The 26,038-nt window shown below is 34.2% G+C and overlaps 2 protein-coding genes across 5 annotated transcripts; one reads left to right on the forward strand and one right to left on the reverse strand.

Annotated features, from left to right (window-relative positions):
• Window positions 1-1,839: 1,839 nt before the first annotated feature.
• LOC125659309 (SH3 domain-binding protein 2-like) lies at window positions 1,840-18,438 on the reverse strand. 2 transcript variants are annotated; one of them, XM_048890934.2, is made up of 13 exons: window positions 18,171-18,438; window positions 14,202-14,281; window positions 11,790-11,918; window positions 11,600-11,702; window positions 10,124-10,250; window positions 9,464-9,522; window positions 9,246-9,373; window positions 8,488-8,571; window positions 8,110-8,174; window positions 7,951-8,018; window positions 7,545-7,608; window positions 5,398-5,451; window positions 1,840-4,242 (listed from the first exon to the last, which is right to left on the reverse strand). In XM_048890934.2, the coding sequence occupies exons 2-13, from the start codon at window positions 14,266-14,268 to the stop codon at window positions 4,108-4,110; spliced, it is 1,083 nt and encodes a 360-aa protein (XP_048746891.2). In that variant the 5' UTR covers window positions 14,269-14,281; window positions 18,171-18,438; the 3' UTR covers window positions 1,840-4,107. The 2 variants fall into 2 exon arrangements, with proteins under 2 accessions (XP_048746891.2, XP_048746892.2); XM_048890935.2 differs by having other exon boundaries at window positions 14,202-14,297; window positions 18,171-18,414.
• A 194-nt stretch (window positions 18,439-18,632) lies between these two features.
• LOC125659015 (probable E3 ubiquitin-protein ligase DTX3) lies at window positions 18,633-25,695 on the forward strand. 3 transcript variants are annotated; one of them, XM_056148785.1, is made up of 4 exons: window positions 18,633-18,862; window positions 19,747-20,118; window positions 22,746-22,963; window positions 25,170-25,695. In XM_056148785.1, the coding sequence occupies exons 2-4, from the start codon at window positions 19,759-19,761 to the stop codon at window positions 25,276-25,278; spliced, it is 687 nt and encodes a 228-aa protein (XP_056004760.1). In that variant the 5' UTR covers window positions 18,633-18,862; window positions 19,747-19,758; the 3' UTR covers window positions 25,279-25,695. The 3 variants fall into 3 exon arrangements, with proteins under 3 accessions (XP_056004760.1, XP_056004759.1, XP_048746480.1); XM_056148784.1 differs by having other exon boundaries at window positions 18,653-19,117; XM_048890523.2 differs by having other exon boundaries at window positions 18,653-19,003.
• Window positions 25,696-26,038: the final 343 nt, after the last annotated feature.

The raw sequence follows: 26,038 nt of genomic DNA on the forward strand, positions 1-26,038 counted from the left end.
GAGCGCTTTATGAAACATGCTGGCGTGTTCGCAGCATCACAATTTGATGTTCTCTTGTATCCAAAAAAAAAAAAAAAAAAAATTTTTTTTATTTCTTTAAAGGGATTGATTCACGATTTTCCCCAACATTTTGTTTTTCATTTTTAATGATCAAAATCTACTGTCAAATGCGTTTAAAAGATTTTTACATAAAAATTAAGGTTATACATTATCAGAGCTCATTTTTGAGAGTTTATTATTTGTTTTGTAAACAAAATTTACAGTATGTTAATGTTTACGATTTTTTAAAAAAGAAATGAATATCGATCTATTTTTATCATATCTTTCACATTTCAAGCATTCCTTGGGTAAAATGTGTCATCTAAAAGTTAAAATTTGTGACTATGCAAAATTAAGATGCTTTATATTACAAAATTCTTATTTCACTGATTTGTATACATAAAAAGACTCGAGTCTTTGTTTACATAACACAGATTTAAGGCTAAAATATTGCTTTTATTCTTGCATTCAGAAGGTCAAAATTTTGGCTGTCAACAATAAATGAATTATATCATTAATGTTTAACACCAAAAATGTAAAATATTTTTTTTTTCAAAAATCGTGAACCAGTCCATTAACGATATCCTCTCAAAAGCTGGGATTCTGCATAACATTGCAATTTAACAAAAATTCAAGTGTACATTTCTTTAACGTTTGCACATGTAAATATACTATAAAACATAGTGATCAACTCTGTTGTATTATTTTTTTTTTGAAACCTTGTATAATATGAAATATTAAAAAAACAATTCTTATTATCAATTCTATATGTTAACAATTATACGATACGTTCATTATCTTGGGATCTGAGTGGGCGAGTTGAGGGGGAATATTTATGAAATTCTATTTTTTTTTTTTAAAAATATCTTGATCAGGTTATTTAAGTTTTATTGTCGTGCTAATGAATTTATTTACACATTTACCTATTCATCGCCATGACGTCATAGGATATCAAAATTTTACACTCATATTTAATATGACGTCCAATATATAATATCTAAACGCATTTAATCATCTAGTATTGTTTTTGGTCTATTGCTTTTATCTATACTCAATGCGAGTAGACGTTTCTACGTAAAACGTACATTGTATAGATTGAGATACTGATATCTATATTACATCACACCAATGGTCGACAGTAAAATTTCAATATCATGTTAGTTTTTGAATTATTAGATATTCTCAACATCAAGAAAAGACAGAAAGACAACTGTGACCAAAACGTTTCTATTTAATCAATCGAGTTGGTGTATACCGTCCAGACACGTGTGCTATCCACCCTATCTTGCGCGCCAACACACACGTGCACATTGTACTTTGCCACCAAGTTTAAGCAGGTGATGTCTCTCCCGTGTGGGGGATTCTAGAAAGACCACAGAGCATCACTTATTTATGTCTTATAGTATCTAACCACGGGGTGAATGATTAAGGTGATTTTACATCAAGTTTAATTTTCTCGTGGAAAACGTCAGATAGGAAGACTAACATATACATGTAAACTGGGCGATTTCAACACCCCCCCCCCCCCCTTAGCAGCAGCAACTCTACAGACTAAATAAAACCGGTATATGTTAGTCTCTTAATTATGTTTCCCAGGGTGACACAATGCATTTGAGACAAAGAAAGACAACTCCTACTTGTGTTTTGTAGTCGGAGGAACAAAACATCAACACTTCTTTCTATTTCTACAGGAGAATGTTAATCTTTCTATAAAAGTTTTGCCAGAGGTACTTGCAAAAATATTTCAGGAGATCATCATTGACCCGAGAAGTAGGAACACATGGGAAAAAAAATAACAAAATCATGACAAGCTATTTATTAGTTTTAAAAGAAAAATGACAACAGATTATACCTTCAAACTAAATAACACTGTAAATACATTTAGCATGCACTGTACATATATTCAAAACATCAAATGACAGATTTGTCAGATTTATCACATTTGATAAATATATTTAAAGCTGTATGACCCGATGTTTATGTATTATTTTTGTACATAATTTCTTTAAAGCAGATTAATTACTTTATAAAGTTATTAACTTTCCCTTAATTACATGCTTGAAAACATCTGCATGTAAAAGAAAACAGTGCGAATATTATTTAGAAAGTAAATATAGTGGCTACATATATAAATCATCCCATAATAGACGTCTATAAATAGACCCACGCGCGTCAGGGGAATTCCAACATGATGTATTAACTCATACGCAAATGCCTAGTTTTAAGGCTGAAAGAGCGTAAAACAACGAATTACTAAGAGGTATTTGATATTTTTATTTCTATTAAACTTATAGTACGGTACGGTTATAACAAAATACACAGCTTTACACAGATAAGACCACCGATGATTTGAAAGTTTGAACTGGTCACGTGACTGTCACTTGAAATGGCAGAGTGATATGGAGCACCAAATTAACATAAACTCAAATAATTGAAGATATCTTCAATTATTTGAAGATATCATTAATTCAATTATTGCTCTCTTTAATTGAATTAATGCGCGCATTAAATCAATTATTGCTCTCGTCAAATGAATTAATGCGCGCTTCAATTCAATTATTGCTCTCATTAATTGAGTTAATGCGCGCATCAATTGAATTAATGAGAGCAATAATTGATTTAATGCGCGCATTAATTCAATTATTGCTCTCTTCAATTCAATTGATGCGCGCATTAATTCAATTAATGAGAGCAATAATAGATTTGATGCGCGCATTAATTCAATTATTGCTCTCTTCAATTCATTTGATGAGAGCATCAATTTAGTAGAAATATTGCTCGCAATAATTAATTTAGAGCTCGGTATAAATAATTTGATGATCTCTTTAATTCAATTGAAGATATATTTAAATCATTTACAATGCTTTTGTATAAGGAATTAATGCGCGCATCAATTCTTTTATAGAGAGCAACAATTCAATTAAAGAGATCATTAATTCAATTGTGGATATGTTGAATTGAAGATATCTTTAATTATATAGTTGCTCTCTCTAAAAGAATTATTGCTCTCTTCAAATGAATTAAAGATATCATTAATTCAATTGAAGAGAGCAATAATTGAATTAATGCGCGCATTAAATCAATTATTGCTCTCATCAAATGAATTAATGCGCGCATCAATTCAATTATTGCTCTCGTTAATTGATTTAATGCGCGCATTATATCAATTATTGCTCTCTTCAATTGAATTGTAGCGCGCATCAATTCAATTGTTGATATCATCAATTCATTTGAAGAGATCATTAATTCAATTAAAGCGCGCATCAATTCAGCTGAAGAATTAATGCTCTCATTAATTCAATTAATGCGCGCAATAATTCAGAATTGAAGATGTCATTAATTATTTGAAGAGATCTTTAATTCAATTGTTGCGCACATCAAATGAATTGATGATATCTTCAAATAATTGAAGATATCTTCAATTATTTGAGTTTATGTTAATTTGGCGCTCCATAGAGTGACGCGGTTATTTGTAAACATCGATTTAAAATCAAATTATTTGGGTTAAAACAGGTGAAATAATTCATGATATGTCGTACAGTCTCATAACTACATACGTGCGATGATTTAATAGCGTTTTTACGAGATGGAAAAAAATATTGTAATTCGAACCATAGAGCTTTAAAAAATCATTCTCAAATGAAATACTAGATATTAGCATACATGGACAAACATATTACATATTCAGAAAATCTGCCTTTTGTTTAAGAAAAAACTCTACTTATATACTCTCCTTCACAGGTACACGCACCATGAAATCTGCATGTATCATCCCCAAAATGAAAATATAATAAGCTATGAGAGTCAGTCTATAACACATGAATAGGTTATTTCAAATCACAATGAAGCACCTGCTAATGATATTCTAAATGATCTAAAATGCCGATACATCGAATTACAATGATAAAAAAAATAAAAACATCTTTAGAAGATATGAATTATGCCTACAGTCTTACAAATTCTATGAACTTGAAGTAAAATGTCTCCTACACATATCAAACTAATTCTAAAGTGATTCGTGAAGTAGACGTCTTCTGCATCCGGCACTACCGGTATCAACCACCAGAACTATTCTCCCTCACTAACACTGTAACCACGTGACAAGGTGGTTGTTCGGTTTGGAAGACTTTTTCGCTTGTAGTTATCTACAAGGCCTTCTATTGAGTTGAAATACGTCTTATGATCGATTGTTAGTCCGTCAGGCTGTTGAAGAAGAAAAAACAAAAACAAATCCCCCGGTTATTAAATTCTCACCAGCATCAGACTGAAGGGAATCATATTATGCAATTACTAACATTATGGAGGTCAATACGATGATTTAGCTAGTACAATATTCACCGGGCTCGTTTGTACTTCATGTACTGCGAGGGAAGTTAAACCATCATACTGACCGAAAAATGTTAATAATTGTTTTATTATATGATCGAATATCTTAATGATTCAAAATTCATCTTCATTACTTTATTTGAAAATTTCAACAAAAGTCGATGACAACATGGTTGGTGATGAGTTGATTTTTAATATTGCCTTTAAAATTTACATTGCAATTAACCTAGAATTAGCCTAGAATTGTTTATTATCAAATGTGGCAACTTCGATGCAATATTGCTCTGTGAAGTTCGAAATCGGGAAAGATTTTCCCCCACTATATAGTCTGACCTTTGTTTAATCTTAAATTTCCGTTTTATCTCGACTTAACGGAAAAGACCGAGTGATGTTCCGATTGCAAGACCTAGTCGAAACCGATTTGAAGTGCGAGTTTTCTTTGGACAACCAAAGAATAATTCAGAAATTGTATCATTTTTCAAATTTCCAGTGATTTTTGGCTGTTGTTGAAGAATTCATCTCAAAGGCACGTGCTGATGATTTTTTCGACTTTGTCGGATTTCACCCAATCAGAGAGCTTTCATCGAGGCAGAGCACTTAGATTGGCATTAATTGATAATAAAACGATATCATTTAATTTTTTAGGACAATATACGAATAATATTTATAATTTGAGCAATACAACCTATTATTAGGTCAAATGCTGTCTGACGTGTTTCATACCGATTGTTAGGTCGTTCTTGGCACACTGATTTTGACTACGGATAACTTAGTTTACCTGATCAAGACCTATGTCTGACGACGGGTTTGACAGGTCGACAGGGGATGCTTACTCCTCCTAGCACCTGATCCCACCTCTGGTATATCCAGGGGTCCGTGTTTGCCCATTTTGTATTCCTTATACGAGTTATGAGATTGATCACTGTTCGTTATCTTCGCCTTTATACGAGTTATGAGATTGATCACTGTTCGTTATCTTCACCTTTCACGTGTATCAACATGTTCTGATTAATTTGTTGATTAATGACTAACCTTTGGATATATCTTATACTCCTTCATGCCTTCCTCTGTTTGAACAGATAATACCTATAAAACAATTTGAATGCATTTCATTATATTTACATTTCCAGCACTTTTACCTTCGATCTTTTTACGAATTGGAATGGTAGCCATTTTCTCATCAATGTTAACGATGTGCGTATGAATCTTGTTGAATATAGTACGATTATTCTAACGCCTGGGAATATTCCGACAGAATTAAAAGTAAAATATAACGTAAATACAAAAAATAAATTTCAGTTTGAAAATACATGACGGGTATGAACAGCAAAGCTTCACGCCAACATTCTCCTCATGAAGCGCTAGCAGGCATCGCAGTTCAGGACCTCATGTATAATATAGCATTGTGCAAAAGCTGTATTTAAAATTCGTAAACCCTGTAAACATAATGAATATGGGAACATATTTAAACAATAAAATTAATCTTTTCTTTGTTGTTTCATCGGGGGATAAAGGTAGCAAGCATTGCGTAAGCGGGTTATGTAATTTTTTCAGCAATGATTGCTACCTTCATTACCCGATGAAGCAACAAAGAGAGATATTCTATTATCTATACTTATGTTTTTATGTATTTTTCAAAAAATATAAACCAGATTTTTAAAGTACTATTAAAATATTATATGGCTGACCCATGTGTTACGTTAAACGGAACAGCGAGTGTAACCTTTGACCTTGATTACACTCCATATTTGTTAATGATTATACAGACATGATACTAAAAAGCGGATCGAACTAGTTTGCAACACACATACATTCATTGTATGATGAAAACAATGCTAATTTCAAAAGAAATATGAGAGAAAAGATTCAGTCTAAATATTTTAGAATGATCCCCCTTGTCATATGTGACATCACGTGATGACGTGTATTAACGTTGATAGTCTGGATCCCGAGGCCTCCCGATTGTGCAAACACATGATGCTAATTAAAATTATATCCTATGATCCGCTTTTCTACTGTCGCTACACTACGATCTAACAACTTCCCATTAGAGGTCATCTCAGATTGAATTATGCGGGGAAATTGGCAGCCAATCAAATTCTTCTAGCTTTTCCAATCAAATCATCGGTTCTAAACTACAGCTCGGGTAGTATAAAAATGATGGTGCCCATAATCGAAAAGGTTATTGAAGATGTATTAGGCCTACAGGATTTTGACGTAAACGTATTAAAAATGGAAGAAAAGGAAATAAGCCGTGATATTACACAAAGGAAGGATTGCTATGCTGTCTTGCCAACTGGATTTGGAAAGTCCTTGCCATTCCAGGCTTATGCAGCTCTGAAACGAATAAGTCGGGAGGGGTCCTCGTATGTTCGACATTGATAGGCTTGATGAAGGACCACACGGAAGAAAATTGTCCCACATAGAGGTATTACTCATAAAAGGAGATCATAAATCAATGTTTTCATACATTGCCTAAGAATTTTGCTTCCGAATTTTAAAAATGGTTTCAAATATAGATTTGCCTAATAGATTGAGTGATTGAAGTTAATATTTCGAGAGAAACAATGTTAACTTAGTCCTATTGTCTGTAAATTCCCCATAACTAATATATTTAGCATATCAAAACGATAGTAGATGAGCGGATCATAAGATCTAATTCTAATTAGATTGAGAGACGAGGGGAAGGGCTAGCGGACTACCCACTTTAATAATGTTCTTTATCAGTTTTTCATTGTATTAAAAATCAGTATGGTTTGAAGTGAAATCCGTATTCTGTGGGTTTCTTCTGCACAATATTATAATATACATATTTCAAGAATGAGCTCGCCATTTCAAATGTAAAAATAAATATTGCAAACAGATGCGTAGCTGATCAATTACTATGCTGTATATTTGGAATTTTGAAATACAAAATTAAGAACTAGTTTCTATGTTGTAAAGTTTGTATTACTGCCATTCAATAAATGCAAAATTTCTTGCAAAGAATATGTACAAAATAGATCACTGCGAAGGAAGATGGTGTATTTGACTTGGCAAGTCTTTGGAATAAACAAGGCTATTTACAGTGATTATAGAACCATTTTAAACATCTCACGACATGTTATAGCTGTGAAAATGACTATGACTGTCGGTATTCTGTTGAATGTCCATGTTTAGTATAAGATCTAAAGGTTTACCTGTTGGTCTCCTGCCCTGGATTTCCGCACCAAGAATGTTCCACTCAATCGATTGGATAAAATTCTGTTTATGATATCAAATTTTCACAATGATTATTTTAATCTAATAATAATAGATAAATCAGTTAATTAACTATTGCTTACCTGCAACAGACAAATATAAAATGAACAACTGAATCATGTACAAAACAATGTGCACACACACACACAAAACAACTACATCCATGTATCAACATACACGTGTTATGATATTACAATTTATTAAATACTTTAACTAGAATAGAAAACTAACGAGAAACGTGCAGCAGCATGCGCAGTAATATCGAAAATAAAGAGACAATTTTTTTTTTACAAGTTTACATATAAATTAAAGTAACCTTTTAGTCTATAATGTTTGGTTACTTACTCAATTGCTTGGCTCCTGTCAGAATTGTCAAACAAATACTCGTCATGATCGGAGGTCTTCCTTGATTTCTGGAAAAATAAACATGCATGATAAAATGCTTTCAATTTAACAACGCCATAATGCAAAGCTTAAAATACATGTAGGCGTTGGAATTCTTACCACATTTTGTCGTTTCTTTGGTTTTTCTGGTCTTTTCACAACTTCATTGTCTTCTTTAGGGATTTCTAGATCCAAAATAATGCACAAATTAATTATTGAATATTACCGTTCATAGCTCTGGTGACAGGGATACTTTACATATTTTCTTCTGAGAGTCTGCGTTGGTAATCTGACGAAATCCTCAAGAGATGTTGTTGCTTTAAGTGTTTCTTTTGTAAATTTGTATAATCCTTAAATAGAGGTCTAAGAATTTTGATTTTTTTTCTTCTGAATATCATTATGGATTGCTGTACAAAGAATAATTTACGAGAGAGAGAGAGAGAGAGAGAGAGAGTTAAGAAGATCCTGATCATACAATCTTGATTGGATTCCACTCACCAGGTAAAGGTTTGGATCGGATTTTTTTCATTTCCTCCTCGGGGATTTGGTCGTAGTCAGAATCTGTGTCGGAATCACCGGTTTCTGTGTAGAGAGAAATAGGTGCATGTGTTACAAGATTGTATGCATTTCTTCATTGTTGCTTCAATTTTAAATCATGTGCAAAAAGTGGGTCTACTGATATAGTCAAGTATATTGTATAGTGTCTTATTTTGAATCCCCAGGTTTATACAGAGAGCGTAAGTTCAATGCAATGCTTTGTAATAAATCTTTTGGCATGATAGTTTCGAATCTTTATCTTAAGTATTCTCTAAATGTTATATGTCTTTAACTGTAGAAAATATAATAGAAATTACAAGTTCTCTATCGGGTCTGACGCCCTTTGAAGTTGACAAAGTTTGTTTGAATGCATAAAAAGCCCAGGATTGATATTTTCAATTCTACCAATGGAATTTTATTTTAAAAACAAAGTCACGCTAAATATGTTTCCTCGCCTCTATAAATAGAAACGAACACGGTCCTACTTGTGTATATTCTAAGCAACACTATTGATTGCCTGATTTGCCTTAGATGTATCTTTTTAAATCTGTATTTCCAAACATTGTATTGAATTGTGTAAAAGTCTGACCATATGGAGAGCAATCATTAAGAATTTATAAATTTATTTGACGATAAAACGAGAAAATACAAACATTAGCGAGGTTTATCAACAATTTAACAACGTGACATTCTTTGATGTTTGGATATTTATAAATTACCATTGGGTGTTTTCGGAGGTTTTCTCTTTGGAATTCCTGGTCTCTCAGGAGTTTTCTGATTTATGATAGCGTCGATAACAGGCCTCTCCAAATACACATATTCATCAGATTCAGTCCCCGATATTTCTCTGCAATAGTGAATAAATCATGAATTCCATGAGAGAGAGAGAGAGAGAGAGAGAGAGAGAGAGAGAGAGAGAGAAGAAACCACATCTTACTTGTCATCTTTCACCGCATTGGCAAAAAGCATTTCTTCTCGGATTTTCTGCATCCATTCCTTTTTTAAAGAAAAAAAGTAGCATAAAGGTCTCATGTCAGCATGGATAAACCGTTCTCAGCATTATTCAGTTGTTTGTTTTAGGTTTACCTCCTTTTGAGATTTTTTCATTTACATTGAAACGCCTCCGGCAATAGGTAAACCCGGTCATGTCTATCTCAACACGTTTATCTCAACACATCTATCTCAACAAGTCTATCTCAACATGTTGTCTATCTCATTATGTTTATCTCAACATGAGTCTATCTCAACATGTTTATCTCAACACATCTATCTCAACAAGTCTATCTCAACATGTTGTCTATCTCATTATGTTTATCTCAACATGAGTCTATCTCAACATGTTTATCTCAACACATCTATCTCAACAAGTCTATCTCAACATGTTTATCTCAACACGTCTATCTCAATATCAGGGTCAGTGTGAACATAATGGCATATTACAAATTCAAAGCAAGGTCACTACTGTGATGCGAACTCCGAAATTCCATTGAAAAAATGACGGTAAATACGGGTCAAGATAGAAGATACCGAGGTAAATATTGATTATTGGATATATGCACTACTGTAGCTAATTTCTGTGTCAAAAGTATTCCAGTACCTTTCTCTCGCCATCTTTTGCACAACCAAATATGAAAGTTTTCATTGTCCTTTCGTTGGCAGGAACCACTTGGAAACATCTTCGTGTATCCACTTCTATACCCATTGTATCAGGCGGTCTCACCACTCTGCCAGTAGAAAATACACCATATGGTGCTGACACATTGATTGACCACTTGATAATGTAATTTGGATAGCAGTTTTCTTGTATATTTCGATCTATATGCGCGTGAATCACGTGACACCAGACATTTACATGTATGGTACATGTAATGGAGATAAAACACTTGGAAAGACAGATTATTCATATTTTGAAGTGACGTAACAGCTGTGTCACAAGATCACTCCCTTACGTCACATTGTACAATTAAAATTTCGCATTTGAGGGTATGGAAATAAAGGAAATATGGAGAGACCCATAGCAACGATTTTGTGAGGGTGTGGGGGTATGTATCCGACAAAAGTTTGATATGCAAAAACAAGAGGTACATGATGAGCCCGTCACACACTTATGTTGGTTGTATTTTGTAAGCCAAGAGTTGTAGAACTTTACTTACTGTACATAGTAGAAACCACCAAGAAATATGCAATTTTTTTTAATTTTTTTTTGGCATCGTATTAATGAAAAGTCGTGTATTTTTTCCAAAAATTGATGAAAATCATAATTCTTGCCATATGTACATCTTCAATGCTTATGCAAACACTCTGTAAAAGAAGGTCCTCACTTGAAAACTGTAGGGAGGGGGTTAGAGGGGAAATCATGCACTCTCTATGTAATATTTCCTAAAATTTGACCATGTTTAACAACCTGTAATTTTCTCAAAACTAGACGATATTCAAAATCATTGACATATACACATCTTCAATACCCATACCAACACTCTGTAAAGTAAGAAGGTTCTCACTTGAAAACTGGGGAAGGAGTTGGATGAACAAATCATGCACCATCCATATAACATTAAATTTCAAATAAGGGGGGAAACTCCTGCAACGGAGATCGAAAATCGAAATTACACCATGATCTGTAGGATGACTCATAAAAACGCTACGCAGCAAGTTTCAGCTCCATAAAAGACAGGGATATGAAAATAAAAACAGAAAGCCTTGCACCATGATACCTTCCGTCTAAAGATGGGCGTTTAAAAACAAATTAAACACCAAAAACAAACAAACAAACAAATAAACTGAAACGAACAAACAGGACATTCTACGGGCCTGTGGGGCTATGGTGAAGCCGATTATCCAGAAATAATCGCACGGTTCCATTGTTCGTATGCCCTCCATAATCCAAACAAACTGTACAGCAATTTCCTTTGAAATGAATTTGAATGATACTTTTTAAAAGAAGTTCCATGTCACATTAAATGATCATTTGTACTTGCGTCGAGAAATAAAATACAATAAAGTTTTTATTGACAAAGACTTGGTAAATATAAAATGCTGAGATATATATATCGTAAATTAATATATTGCCTACTTGCTGTATCCTTTGAGGGATACGGACTGCAGTGGGGCTCTTCCCTGTTCATCCGCGTATATATAGAGGCACCCTCGTCCAATGATAACGAAACGTTGACGCCCTACGAAAACCGTTCAGTAAAAACATCAAACATCTATAAATAGAAAATGATAAATCAGGCGATAAATATATTGAAACATTGACTTACATTTAGAAAGCTCTGAAAATAATGCTTTGAATAATCCGTTTGATCCAACGAATCTCTCCAATTTCCCGCGCTTGCGTAAAAAGCCACTATGAGATACACTAGCTGTCTGTTTCAGAAGATCTTGGGCTCCTATAGGGATATAAAGAGCATGTAAAATGTTGATGTTTCAGTTCAAATTATGTATTCATATGCCATTTTTTGTTTTTATTCCGTAAATTTTGTAAGGGTGTGTAGTTGAAGAAAATGCGTCACAAATGCAATCAAAAGTTACCGAAGTCACATGTATGTCCTATGACAACAATTTTACAGCGAGAAAAACGAATTTTTAGTCTTCTTTTTCAGTTACTTCCATTTTTGGATGAATGATTTTTTATTGTCGTGTTGCTCCGCAATGGGGCAACCCATCCATCATAGTCCGAGAGGTTCAATTCACTCGTCCTTTCAACAGTAATTCAGCTACATGTAATTGATAGTGTAAAATGTAAAAGAGGGATTTTCACTGCAAGGTGGTAGCAAGGGACATAACATTGGTTAGCTGTCAATATGTCTGTGGTTAACATTAAAGAGTTGGCGTTAAGCATCTTTTAAATTCTAAATTAAGAGTTAAGAGTGGGGCAAACACGGTCCCCTGGGCATACCAGACGTGGGATCGTGCACCTAGGAGAAATAAGTACCCCCTGTTGACCCTATCACACTCGCTGTGAGTCTATATTTAGATAACTAAAAATAAACTGAGTAACCCGTAGTCAAAATCAATAGTTAAAGAACGGTCTAAAATCAGTATGAAACATATCATTTGCATTTGCACTTACGACCATAGGATTTGCTAAATGCTGACTTGACACGTATACGAGACTGTTGAAACCCTGTAATACCAGCTTATTATACCCCCCGCAACAAGTTGGGGGGGGGTATACTGGAATCGGGTTGTCCGTCTGTCTGTCCGTCCGTCCGTCCGTCTGTAGACGCAATGGTTTCCGGGCTCTAAAGCATTATTCTTTTCACCTACCGTCACCATATCATACATATGGACTACCCATGGGATGAAGATGTTCCCTATCGATTTTGGGGTCAAAAGGTCAAAGGTCAAGCGCACTGGACATCGAAGTAGCAATAGGGTTTCCGGGCTATAAAGTGTTATCCTTTCCACCTACAATCACCATATCATACATATGGACTACCCATGGGATGAAGATGTTCCCTATCGATTTTGGGGTCAAAAGGTCAAAGGTCAAGCGGACTGGACATCGAAGTAGCAATAGGGTTTCCGGGCTCTAAAGTGTTATCCTTTCCACCCACAGTCACCTTATCATACATATGGACTACCCATGGGATGAAGATGTTTCCTATCGATTTTGGGGTCAAAAGGTCAAAGGTCAAGCGCACTGGACATCGAAGTAGCAATAGGGTTTCCGGGCTCTAAAGTGTTATCCTTTCCACCTACAGTCACCATATCATACATATGGACTACCCATGGGATGAAGATGTTCCCTATCGATTTTGGGGTCAAAAGGTCAAAGGTCACGCGGACTTGACATCGAAGTAGCAATATGGTTCGGTTTGTCATGCCATTTGTTTTTTACACTCAGAAAAGAGGTAGTTTATACCTATTACCAACACCCTTTGGGAGATTGGGGTAAGCGGGGGGGTATTCTTAGTGAGCATTGCTCACAGTACCTCTTGTTAGTACAAGTTTAATACCTTTCCTGTTGTCTTGTTTATTATACATCAATAGGATAAATCTATACAACGCGTTATTTAATTGGTCTAGACAGTCACGTGCAAGGGAGAATAAAACTTTCTCATTGTATTTCATCCCTTCGGGAGCCTCGTACATTTTCCTCAAACTCTTTGTCAAGGTAAATAGTTTATTTAGTTTATTTTGAGTTTTGATGACATAATGTATCTTGAATTTCAATTGCAATGTTGTACATGTAGCTTGCTTCGTATCGATATAATAAACGATTTATTGAATGCCCTCGGGAAATATGATGTTTCTTAAGTGAATTAGATCTTCTTCACTTTCATGGAATAAATGTATATTGTCAGTAGCCTGTCTCGATTTCAAAAATGATCATACGCATAACATGCTTTTGTGTATCGAACCAACAATAGGTTTCAAAATTTGATATTTATTACAAAGAAGTATCGCGTGAAGCTTGATTTTCTACAGCATGTTATATACTTAATATTCTTCAATTCCTCTTCGCAAACACACCCTTAGAATTTACAGTATTTAATTGTGTTCGTTGAATATCAAATATATACACATCCCACTTTCTCTTTAGCTCATCATTGCCCCCCCCCCCCTCTTCCAATGCATTGCATAGAGGGGGGGGGGTTGAAATAAACGGCTTTTTGATAAATACTTGTCGTATCCTACACTCTATTGGCCTGAGTACCTATATGTACCTATATGTCTATGAGGTTCCTCTAGTAGTTCTTTTCGATGTAATGTTTCCCCACTCATCGTGGTCATGTATCTTCATTATCTGCAAAACATAAACACTAAAAAGCTATATATACCTGTAGCTTTCTAAATTTGATATGTACAATGAAATAAGTGGCCATTGCATACTGGAATCACATCTCGGTTGTCAAGTACCATGTTTGACCTGGCAGCGGATCGGAAAATGTCAAAAATATTTGTACTATCAAAGTATATATGGCATCATTTTAACTAATGGCGGGAACTAAGCGAGCTTCCCCTGGTCCCCAGGTTTGATGTCATACATGTACATCGTGAACAGAAGAACTGGTTACCGCTTGCTACCTTAGTATCAATTTAAAGAAATCGAAATGTGAGGATAGTGTAACAATTACGTAAGCTGAGCTATATGTATACATCCGTACATATAACATCTTATTCTATAACATAGAAAATGTAAGCATACAAGCAATGCATATCCATTCCCAACCAATCTGGGTCTCCGAAACGATGTTTTGCCGACTTTTAAAAACGTACAGGGAAGAAAGCCGAAAGTGTGTGTTATCAGAGAAATGACGTAATAGGTCAGTCAGAGATCATTTCCATTAAACCGATCGGTTTACAAATTAATGAAAAGGAATATGTCTGTTGATTTTTAATGTAAAGAAGTGACTGTCAACATTGGTACAGATGCACCGTTGTTGCTCTACATTAATGATAAGGCCTTTATTTATCCAGGGCGACATATTTGGCGACAATGCTAGTTTTCAAAATGGTCCAGCATGTTGCTAAGGCTACATGTGATCTTAAGTGGTTTAGATTAATACATTTTAGGCAAAATGTACAACTGTATCTCAAATGTGACTTCTTGCATCCGAATAGATAAACAAAACCACTTACCCAAGGCCAAATAGTCTCAGACTCACACGTAATGGAATTTCTGTCAGTATTTTCCATTGCAAATACTGTGTTTTAATTTTTTTTTTTTGAAATTTAATTTTCAGTTTTCGCTCCGATAAGTTACATGTAGCAACGGTGGCGAATTACAGTCACAACTTTCTCCTTGAATCCATTGCGTTGTCAAGTATGTAGTTGAACATATTTTCATCTTGATATCATTAGCAATTCTAAAAGAAATTTATAGGCTAGACCCACCTATTTCGTCTTGTGATCTGTGATTTTGTTTTTATGTGTATCTAGTAATTTTTCCCGAGAACATTTATGCCAATGGTGTTTTAGCTTTTAACATTTTAGAGTACTTTTTAGATACTTTGCGTACTGTTAAAAAAACCTTTTAACTATCGATCTTAATAATAATGTTTTATTTTGATAATTTTATAGATGTAAGATTTTATGTCATACTGTCATTTAATTTCCTTTAATTGTGTGGTTTTTTTCATATTGTTGTATTCCTCACCGCTACCCTTGTAAAGCGCCTTAGAGTAATTTGTTTTATATAAGGCGCTATATAAATTTTATTTATTTATTTAACGCAAAACTACGCGTAATCTCATTAATCAGTATTATTGTGTCATATAACGTTTCTATGGTTACATATACATTCATCATATTCTCACTAAATACCGAGTGTTTTATATATATCTTTATGTTGTGTGTGAGGTTAAAGGGGTGGGGTGTCTCACGAAAAACTACAAGGGTGGTTGACACAAAAACAGAATGACCATAATAATATTAAATGGAGAATGGAAAAACTCGTCAGTACGTGTAGATACATTATTAGATGTAAGATTCATGAGAGGAGCAGATTGTGCAGTTACGGGGGGTTGGGGGTTGGGGGTATTATTTGATCAAACAGAAATACACCAATAAAAAGACATTTTGAAATAATGTGAATTTTTGGCAATGTTTTTCCGTTGAATTTTCTGGTTAAGATTTGTGAATATGAAAAAATGAATTAAAATGGTTTCATAGGAAATATTTGAGATAACTATGGGTATTAGCTATATCAAAACACTTACAAGTCTTTTGACAAAAGTCTATAACAAATCCAAATACGTCCTTAAGCATTGCAAATGTCGGGGTAAAATTGGAGAACTCTGTCTTCAGATGAGGAAACAAAAGGGAAATATTTGACTTGTCACGTGATCAATTAAAACAACGAGCTTTGTTTACATAACAAAAAGTTGTGAGTGATGTATCTCACTTGTAACACAGAAACTGATATTCAAATTTTGCTTGACCATTATAGATAGATTAGTTAAGCATTGTAAACAATAAGAATGGAAACATAAAATTTTCAGCTCATCCGTGTCCATGTCCCTTTAAGAGATGGGCAGAATATGTCAAAGGGGTTCTTAATATCATAAACCAAGGAGATATCCCAAAATATCTAGTCTATGGGGGAAAATATTCGGGGAATAACAACAAAAGAAATCAAGGCGACAATCAAAAGCGTATAGATGACAAATCCCCGGGTTCTATTTCTGTCGCTGCTAAAATATTGAAGGCAGACATTGACATCTACAAAATCATCAGCTTTGTCAACACATTTGGAAACACGAAAATATATCCAATGACTGGGAGAAGGGGTTTGTTATCAAATCAGCCAGGTGAATGAAATGATAGGAGTATAACTTAACTTTGCTGTCCATTTCCAGTTAAAACGTCCATAGAGTGATCATAAAGATAATAGGAGATGCAATGATTAGAAAGGAGCAAACGAAGTTTGAAATTCTGTTCTGAAAGAGGGTGGGTCGTCAAAATAGAAAGTTGGGCAATCACGAACCCCTGGATATACCAGAGGTGGAGCAGATGCCTAGGAGGAGTAAGCATCCCCTGTCGACCGGTCACACCCCCGTGAGCCCTATATCTTGATAAGGTAAACAGAGTTATCCGTAGTCAAAATCAGTGTGCCAAGGACGGCCTAACAATCGGTATAAAACAAGTCAGACAGCATTTGACCCAATGATAGGTTGTATTGGCAAATTAGATTGTTATAACGACCATAGAATTTGCGAAATGCTGACTTAAAATGAGACTGTTGAAACTCCTGCACCATCAACTTGTTTGTCAGTGGCCTGCCTCGATTAAAAAACTTATCATACGGAGAACAATCTCTTGCTTATCGAATTAGTTGAGAGATACAAACACCATATGAAGGCAATAATGGAATATTGCTACATGTACATAGATATGGGAAGTTGACGATGGAGAAGCTGAAATCATCCCGTTTGTCATAAATTTGAGTTGTAAGTTTGCCGTTAATGTCTACTTTCAATAAAATGTCTAAATATGAAGCAGAAGTGGACGACTCTGTAGTGCCTTTTATTTCGAGCTCACAGGGATATATAGTTTGACGTTAATGTCTACTTTCAATAAAATATAACACACTGTTCCAAAATCTGTGTCAGCGAACAAAAATTAAAAAGAGATGCATGTCTATACGGCACGGCTAAATATAGGGCACTGAGAGTCAAGCAAGGCGACAGGTTAGCTTTGTAATCTATGGGACTCCCATTAAATGTGTAAAAATAACATACAGTCTCAAAGTAAGAAAGTACAATGTAAATCAATCGTGTCCTACCAGACTCGGGGTTTTATTGTCATCCCATTCTATATACAGGTTTTAGTTTTCCCACTCACCCGTGGAATGTATACAGGTATGATGTGTACCCAAGTGAAATTATCTTCCCATTGATATTGTTGTATTCAAAATATATATGTTAAATATGGGCATCACCACTGTACATGTCTACCTGTTAGAAGCGCAATCAATTAGTCACACGATCAATGACACAAATATAGATGAATGACACCGGTACATTGTAGGTAAACAATAAGTTTACAACGAATTTTTACATTATGATCTTTTCCCCCGATACGATATCTCATATCCGTATGAAGTTACCCATCTCAGTCCACGATTACTTCATTTCCTAGTCGTGAAATCAGTATTCAGTAAGCAAGAAAAACATTCAAGTTTAGATACTTACCGTTCATGGGTATACTATATCTGCACAGGTATTTCTTTTTTAACTTCCTCTTTCTAAGTAAGAATTTGTTTACATTTTGAGAGCGCGTGTGCCAACAGTAGGAATTTCATGTCAAAGCCAGTCAATAGAAATACAGCTACACCATTTATCACTTCAAAACATGCAGGTTTTGCTCCTTTGGGTTTTGTTCTCTCTCTCTCTTTCTCCAATATGCGTCTATTGTCACCTGTAATACCTGGTTTAAATGGTGTATTTTTAGAAAGGCTTCAACAAGCAGATTAGATACTTTGTTATCACGTATTAGTATGTAACAAAAATTGTGATGTCCTAAATTTTTTCATGTAAAGCATCTGGGTTGTTTTTTTTATTGAAAGAACAAGGAAAAATGGGGAATTAAAAAAAAAAGATGGGTAAAAATGTAATTTATTTCCGGATAAATAGTGTTCATTTCTGCAGTTGTTATTTAGCAGCCTATATAAGACTTCCGGTGTTGTCATAGATTAAAAACAATATTATAAATATTATTTACGTCAATTTCGTTTGAACGCTTTTTTGGTTGGATTTTGAAAATGTTGCTATTGTTTACAGCCAAGTCGATAAGTGGAAATGAGGCTTTAGAAATATAATACTTTAGAATGTAACGAAGAGAAGGATCGATAAAGAATAGACATTTTACAATCTGAACGTCAAAGGTAAATGCGTGACGTAGTACATTTCACAACATTGAAGCAATGATTTGTTTTTGTATATATTCCATTTATCAAACTCCGGTGTGTGTCTTTGACTCCAGATAACAATAAAAAAAAAATTTTAAACGCATACAATTCTTTACGGTAAGTCGTGAAGTACTCCACTGCGCGATAACAAACGAAAACGAAAGTAGAATTTATTCGATGTAAACCACGCCTCTGGCAAATCAGCTTTGAGCTCAAAATGTTCTTTTATGGGTACTGTATATGAAAATTTTAAAATTGTTATGATTTTGGACTGTATAATGATATATCTATTATCTATGAGTTATAATTTACAAGTTGAATGTTGTGTAGCGGTCAGCCGGATTCGATCGCCTGACTAGAGATTCAGGGGGCCCTGGTTCGAATCCCGGTCTGGTCCGTTGCATTTTCTCCCTTCCTGTTACAATTGCATTTGATGCCAGAAAAAAATGGATGCAAGAGTTGATGTACATCAATTGGTTAACTTTAGTTGTGATAAGTACAAATATAAGATTGTAAACAAATAAGTGGTCTTTTAGATTTTCAAGGATATTTTACCCTCGCTATGTAACTCTTTACAATTTTTTGCCACTGTTTTGTGTTGACTAATTGAGAAATCATGGGAATTTAAATCGCACTCCATACTGTGAATTATATTCATTTTACTGATAAAAAATTAAATTTAGTTTTTGTTTTCATCATTTTGAAAAAGTTGTTTGTAACAAGTGGTGTTAGGGAGGAATGAAATGAGTAGAGGTGGTGTGTGGGTAGAAAATAGATGATTTAATTTAACGTGAACAGAATATGTTTATGAATCAATATTTCAAATTATATATTGATCATAGAAGCTTTCTTGAATGCAGATCGCCCGTAGCATGTTAAAAGGCCAAGGCACGACAGAACATCAGCAAAGAGAGCAAGGTGTGACACAATCCCTTCAACAAGAAGAACCAATGGAAGTGGATGCAATTAGTGAGTGTGTTATATGCATGGACTTTGTACAAAACAAGAAGACCTTGGAAAAATGTTCACATGAGTTTTGTAGAGACTGCATTGACAGCCATTTCAAGTACAAACCACAATGTCCCATATGTTTTACTGCATATGGAAAGATTATGGGGACACAGCCTGATGGTTACATGGAGATAAACCGAGACAGGAGACAGCAGCTGCCTGGGTTTGCAGAGAAAGGCATCATTCGTGTATACTACTCATTCTCTGACGGGACACAGGGGGTAAGAAAGCATCATTCTATCTTTCTGATGAGACGCAGGGGGTAAGAAAGCATCTATCTTTCTGATGGGACGCAGGGGGTAAGAAAGCATCTCTCTTTCTGATGGGACACAGGGGGTAAGAAAGCATCTATCTTTCTGATGGGACACAGGGGTAAGAAAGCATCTGTCTTTCTGATGGGACGCAGGGGGTAAGAAAACTTCTATCTTTCTGATGGGACGCAGGGGGTAAGAAAGCATCTACCTTTCTGATGGGACACAGGGGGCAAAAAAGCATCTATCTTTCTTATGGGACACAGGGGTAAGAAAGCATCTATCTTTCTGATGGGACACAGGGGGTAAGAAAGCATCTGTCTTCATGGTGCACTGTGGTTGCTTTTAGAATTGTTTTCAGATTTGTTTCTTCCTCTTTCTCCACACTAAGTCTTTCTATTGTTTTATCATTTCCTTTATACATGTAGCTCTTGCAGGTCTTTTATTAGTATATTATCATTGATTATTAGCACAAACATTGTACAGCACATAGAAACTATATGTAATTTTACGCTTTATAAATGAATAAAATAATAACAATAATTTTCTGTAAATCTGATATTGAATACTGTGGAATCACTTTGATATTTTGTGGGGGCTGTGTTTTCTTAGGTTTCATTGATACCCCCTTTTCCTCATGAATTCATATTTCAATAAGATATACATTTGCATTATTATTAAGTCTCCCAAACGAAGTTTGGAGACATTGTTTTCTAAACTTGTCTGGAGTGGATCTTGGAAACAGTGTCGTATAAGTTCGCAATATTTAATGGTGTGGTAGGCCTACATGTATGTTTGTCGATGATCCTAGTAAGCATTTAAGTTTTGTAATATGTGGGAGGAAAAGCATATTTTTGGGGTATCAAAATGGTGAAAGGTGAAGATAACAAACAGTGATCAATCTCACAACTCTCACAAGAAATACAAAATAGAGCCAGGCAAACATGTACCCCTGGACACACCAGAGGTGGGATCAGGTGTCTAGGAGGAGTAAGCATCCCCTGTTGACTGGTTAACAGTGTTTTTCATACATGAGAACTACTTTTTTGAGACAGTTTCCCCTCACAAAAATTCTTATAAACTCTCAAAATGGTATCAAAATTCCCCAGGAAGATTAAATGATTAGAGCTTTATTTCAACTTTATGATAAGGAAAATGTTGAATAGTAGCAGGATGTTTTTTTCATTTAATCAGGTGGTTTTAGAACTTTGTACAATGTCCATTTTATTGTGTGCATGCTGTGTGCACTGTTGCATAATAAATTCAAAGCATTATTTGAAAAGATTGAAAAACAAAGCTATAGTTACAAAAATCAATACTTTTTTTAATTTATTGTTTTTTATTTCACTTTCACATTATATACATGTACATGTAATTTAACTCCACACAATAATACCATCATATTCATATGGAAAAGACATTTTCGTAAATATAAAGAGAGAGGAAGGAAGAAAGAAAGAAAGAGCACATAAAGTAGGGCAGGGCATATAATACACAATCTTAGGTTTTAAAGACTTTTTGATTCACTAATATAGTCGTAATTTATCGTAAATATTTTGCCAGTATCTCTCAATCTCCCTATACCCACAGTTTTTCAACAACAAAAGTTTTTCAACTTTAATTCTATCAATGATAAATTTTTTTGGATATATCTATACTTAATTTACTTATACTTGAGAATTTACTGATATAAATGTATTGCTTTGTCATAAGAATCATCAAATTTTCCACCTTGTGTATATTCTTATCAGCAAATTTTCCAAAAAGAATTGCTTGTCTATCAAAACTAATATGCCTGTCCAGTTTTTTGTAAAGCCATTCTTCAATTCCATACCAGATCTCTTTCACACATGGACATTCTACAAATATGTGATCAATAGTTTCAAAATCCCTCTTGCAAAACGTACAAATTGGAGAATCAAAAATCAATACTTATATACATGTATGTATATTTTTCAAACATGGAAGAACAATATCCAAAACTGTTTATGATTTTTCCCAAATTGATAGGCCAAAGGTAGCTTTTGAAATTTGTGTGAAAAACACTGCAAAAGGGGGTGGGGTTTCATATTTTTACTAAAAAAGTCTATAGAAAAATTGTAAAACACAATTTTTAATGCCTCAAACTTTTACAATGTCAGGTATGTGTAAATGAAATTTGGTATGTAAAGGTAATTGAGGATGGTGAATAAAACATTAACTTGAAATTTTCAAAATGGCTTGCCCACTATTTACAAATTGACCTCCAAAATGCGTAAACCAATATTTGATAAAAATGTGGGAAGTAATATGGTAATTAAGGATGGTGAATAAAATGGCAAACTTGAAATTTTGAAAATCACTGCCATTTTCAATTGGCTGCCCAAAACGTATCAAATTTCTGAATAAAACTTTATTAGTACCCATTCTCAACATGCTCATGAAGATGTAGCTATATAGGTAATTTGGTGTATCTTATGATATATATATATATATATTTATTTACAGGAGATGACTGTTTATATTGTCATCTATAGGAATACAAATGATAAGGAATAACTTACTAGTTACTTTTTCATGTGATTAATCTGAATGATTTATTTCCGTTTTTGTTATAGCCAGAACACCCAAACCCAGGACAGCGTTACTATGGTACCAGTCGTACTGGCTATCTTCCAGACAATGATAAAGGTCGGGTCGTAGCGAGGCTGCTAAGGGTGGCATTCAACAGGAAGTTAGTGTTCACTGTCGGGCGATCACGAACAACAGGGGTAGATAACTGTGTAACATGGAATGATGTTCATCATAAAACGTCCCCGACAGGTGGTCCGGAAAAGTAAGTAGACCAGCATTTCATATGATGAACAAAAATCTTTTACTTATATATTAAGTTGTTGTTTAACATCAGGTCTAAAATTCAAAGCCTATGAGGAAGGAGGAAAAAATAATCTAATAAAGTATTCAAACAAATCATTTATCAATAGAGTTAATCTATTTAAAAACAATGAATAAATCTATTGAGTTGTATATGTTTACATAATTCAAAGTTTAAAGGGACTGATTCATGAGTTCCCCCAAATTTTGTTTTTCACATTTAATGATCAAAATCTAATGTCTAATGTGTTTTTGAAAAAGATTTCACAAAAACATTAAGGTAGAACATTAGAGAGTTTGTTATTTGTTTTGTAAACAAACATTGCAGTGTGACTAATGTTTACAAAATTTTCAAAAAGAAATGGATATTGATCTAAGTTTATTATATCTATCATATTTCAAGTATTCATTTGCTAAAATGTGTCATCTAAAAGTTAAATTGGTAACTGTGCAAAATTAAGGTGCTTTAAATAATAAAATTAACATTTTACTAGTTTGTGTGTAAACATAAAAAGATTTGAGTCTTTGTTTACATAACACAGATTTAAGGATGTACTCTACATTGTCGTAATGTTTTAAAACATGGATGAAAATATAAATATCAGCAATATTTGTCTATTCATTTCAAAAATCATTGCCCAACTGAGTAGCTCAGTAGGTTAGCATGTCGACTGCTGAACTGTAGATCGTGTGTTCGAGTCCAGCAAGGGTTTTCAATTTTTTTTCCAGATGGTTTTCTAATAAAATTGCATTTTTTGACTAAATAAAGTAAATCTGAAAGTTTTCAATTTCAAAATATTGTTGTACCTATCCTCCACTTTTCATCCATATCAAATATCTCTGGTGTAGCATACCTCCTTAAGGCTAAAATATTGCTTTTATTGTTGCATTCAGAAGTTCAAAATTTGGCGGTCAACATTAAATGAGTACCAGTATTATTTTTTATGTTTACCATCGAAAATGAAAAATATATTTTTCTTCCAAAAAAACCCCAGAAAAGATGTTAACCAGTCCCTTTAAGCTGTTCTTCAGAAAGAATTTCTACTAATCGATTTCTGCATTGATCGTATGCTGTGTAGATAGCTTGTATTTTGTCACCAAAAGCAAAAACTTTTATAGTAATTAATGATTTAGGTAAAGAATCTGTCTGTCTGTCATTTTTATCTTCCACTGGACCAATTTCAGTCAAAATTGGTACACATCTCAAAGGAGAGCTAACCATGAAAATGCAAAAAATAGGGTGGGGTTCATTTATAAATATTCATCTCAAGAACCAATTGACCATAAAAGTTCAGATTTACATAAAAGCTTCCTGACATATCGCAAATTCAAGTTTGTTCAAATCATGGTTCCCAGGGGAAAGATGGGGCCACAATAGGGGACCAAAGTTTTATACATTCGAGTATATAGGGGAAATCCTTAAAAATCTTCTTCTCCAGAACCACTGGGCCAGAAAAGTTGAAACTTACATGAAAACTTTCTGATATAAAGCAGATTCAAGTTTGCTCAAATCATGACACCCCCCCCCCCACCCCCGGGGATTGGGTGGGGCTACAATAGAGGATCAGATCTTTATGTGCGAGTACACATATATGTATATAGGGGAAATATTTAAAAATCTTGTTCTCAAGAACCACTTCACCAGAAAAGTTCAAACTTATGTGAAAGCTTCCTGACATAGTGCAGATTCAAGTTTGTTCAAATCAAATCATATCCCCCGGGGTAGGGTGGGTCCACAGTAGGGGATCAAAGTTTTACATGTGATATAAGGGAAATCTTTCAAAATCTTCTTCTCAAAAACCACTGGGCCAGAAAAGTTCAAATATACATCAAAGCTTTCTGACATAAGAGTAGATCCAAGTTTGTGCAATTCATGGTCACCAAGGGTAGGGTGTGGCCACAATGGGGAATCAAAATGTTTATGCTGATATATGGGGAAAATGTTTAAAAAATCTCTTGTACTATTTAAGCTAGGGCTTTCATATCTTGTATGTATACATTTTTTTTTTTTTTTTACAAAAAGACCTTTCATGTGATGCGATGGTGTGTGATCTTTTCACCCTGACCTGGAAGTTTGACCTACTTTTAACAAAAAACAAAAATAAGAGAGGTTGATACACATTTCAGAATTTGAAATACATGTATTACATACCATTTCCTCTTTACAGTTTTGGCTATCCAGATCCCACCTTTTTAGACCGAGTGTTGGAGGAACTGGCCGCTAAAGGCGTGACCCTGGAGGACCTGCACGAAGTGCCAGAAGATGTCATTAAATGACGCAGAAGTGCATAGTGTTGTGTGCACATATCGATGTAGACAGAAAAACAAAGAGGTGTAAAGACTTTGTCGAGAAAATAGTTTTTAAAAAAGGGCGCCTTCTGATAAATAAAAAAAGGGAAGGGTTGTTGGAGAGAATGATGCGTTTAATTAATTGTTTGTACATTTCAATACAAGATTTTATGCTTTGAAGTGTGATTGAAGCTGTGGTCATTTCATACATTGTACATGCATGGACCACATGTACAGTATCTCGTCTGCAGAATGTATGTTTCTCACTTTAGCAACTTTATGTCTTATGTCATATGCAATTTTAAAAAAAAAAGTGAAAAAAGAAAGCTTTGTTAAAAAAGATTAACAAATGATTCATTGTATTTTTACAAGTTGAATTTTTATTAAAATTTATGAAGTTTTTTGTATCGGACGTTAACAGTATTTCATTCATTTATATATAACATAGTAAATACTAGGGGCAGCAGGCACAATACTCCATTGGTCATAGGTCAGTTATAACAACAAATGGCAAAATAATTGGAAGTCTATACTTATAAATTAACAATTTTTGCCAATGAACTCCGAACCGTTTGCTCCAGAGTTACTGCTTGCACCTTTAATATTATTCCATATGTTAGTTGAAGTCCTTAAGCTATAATAGAATCTTACTTGATTAGTAAATATCGTAAAATTAATTAAAACCTATATAGCTACTTTAGTTTTCGATAAACTACCCTGAAACAGCAAAAGTGAGCGTAAAATGGCA

Source organism: Ostrea edulis, chromosome 9 (assembly GCF_947568905.1).
Source record: "Ostrea edulis chromosome 9, xbOstEdul1.1, whole genome shotgun sequence".
NCBI lineage: Eukaryota > Metazoa > Mollusca > Bivalvia > Ostreida > Ostreidae > Ostrea > Ostrea edulis.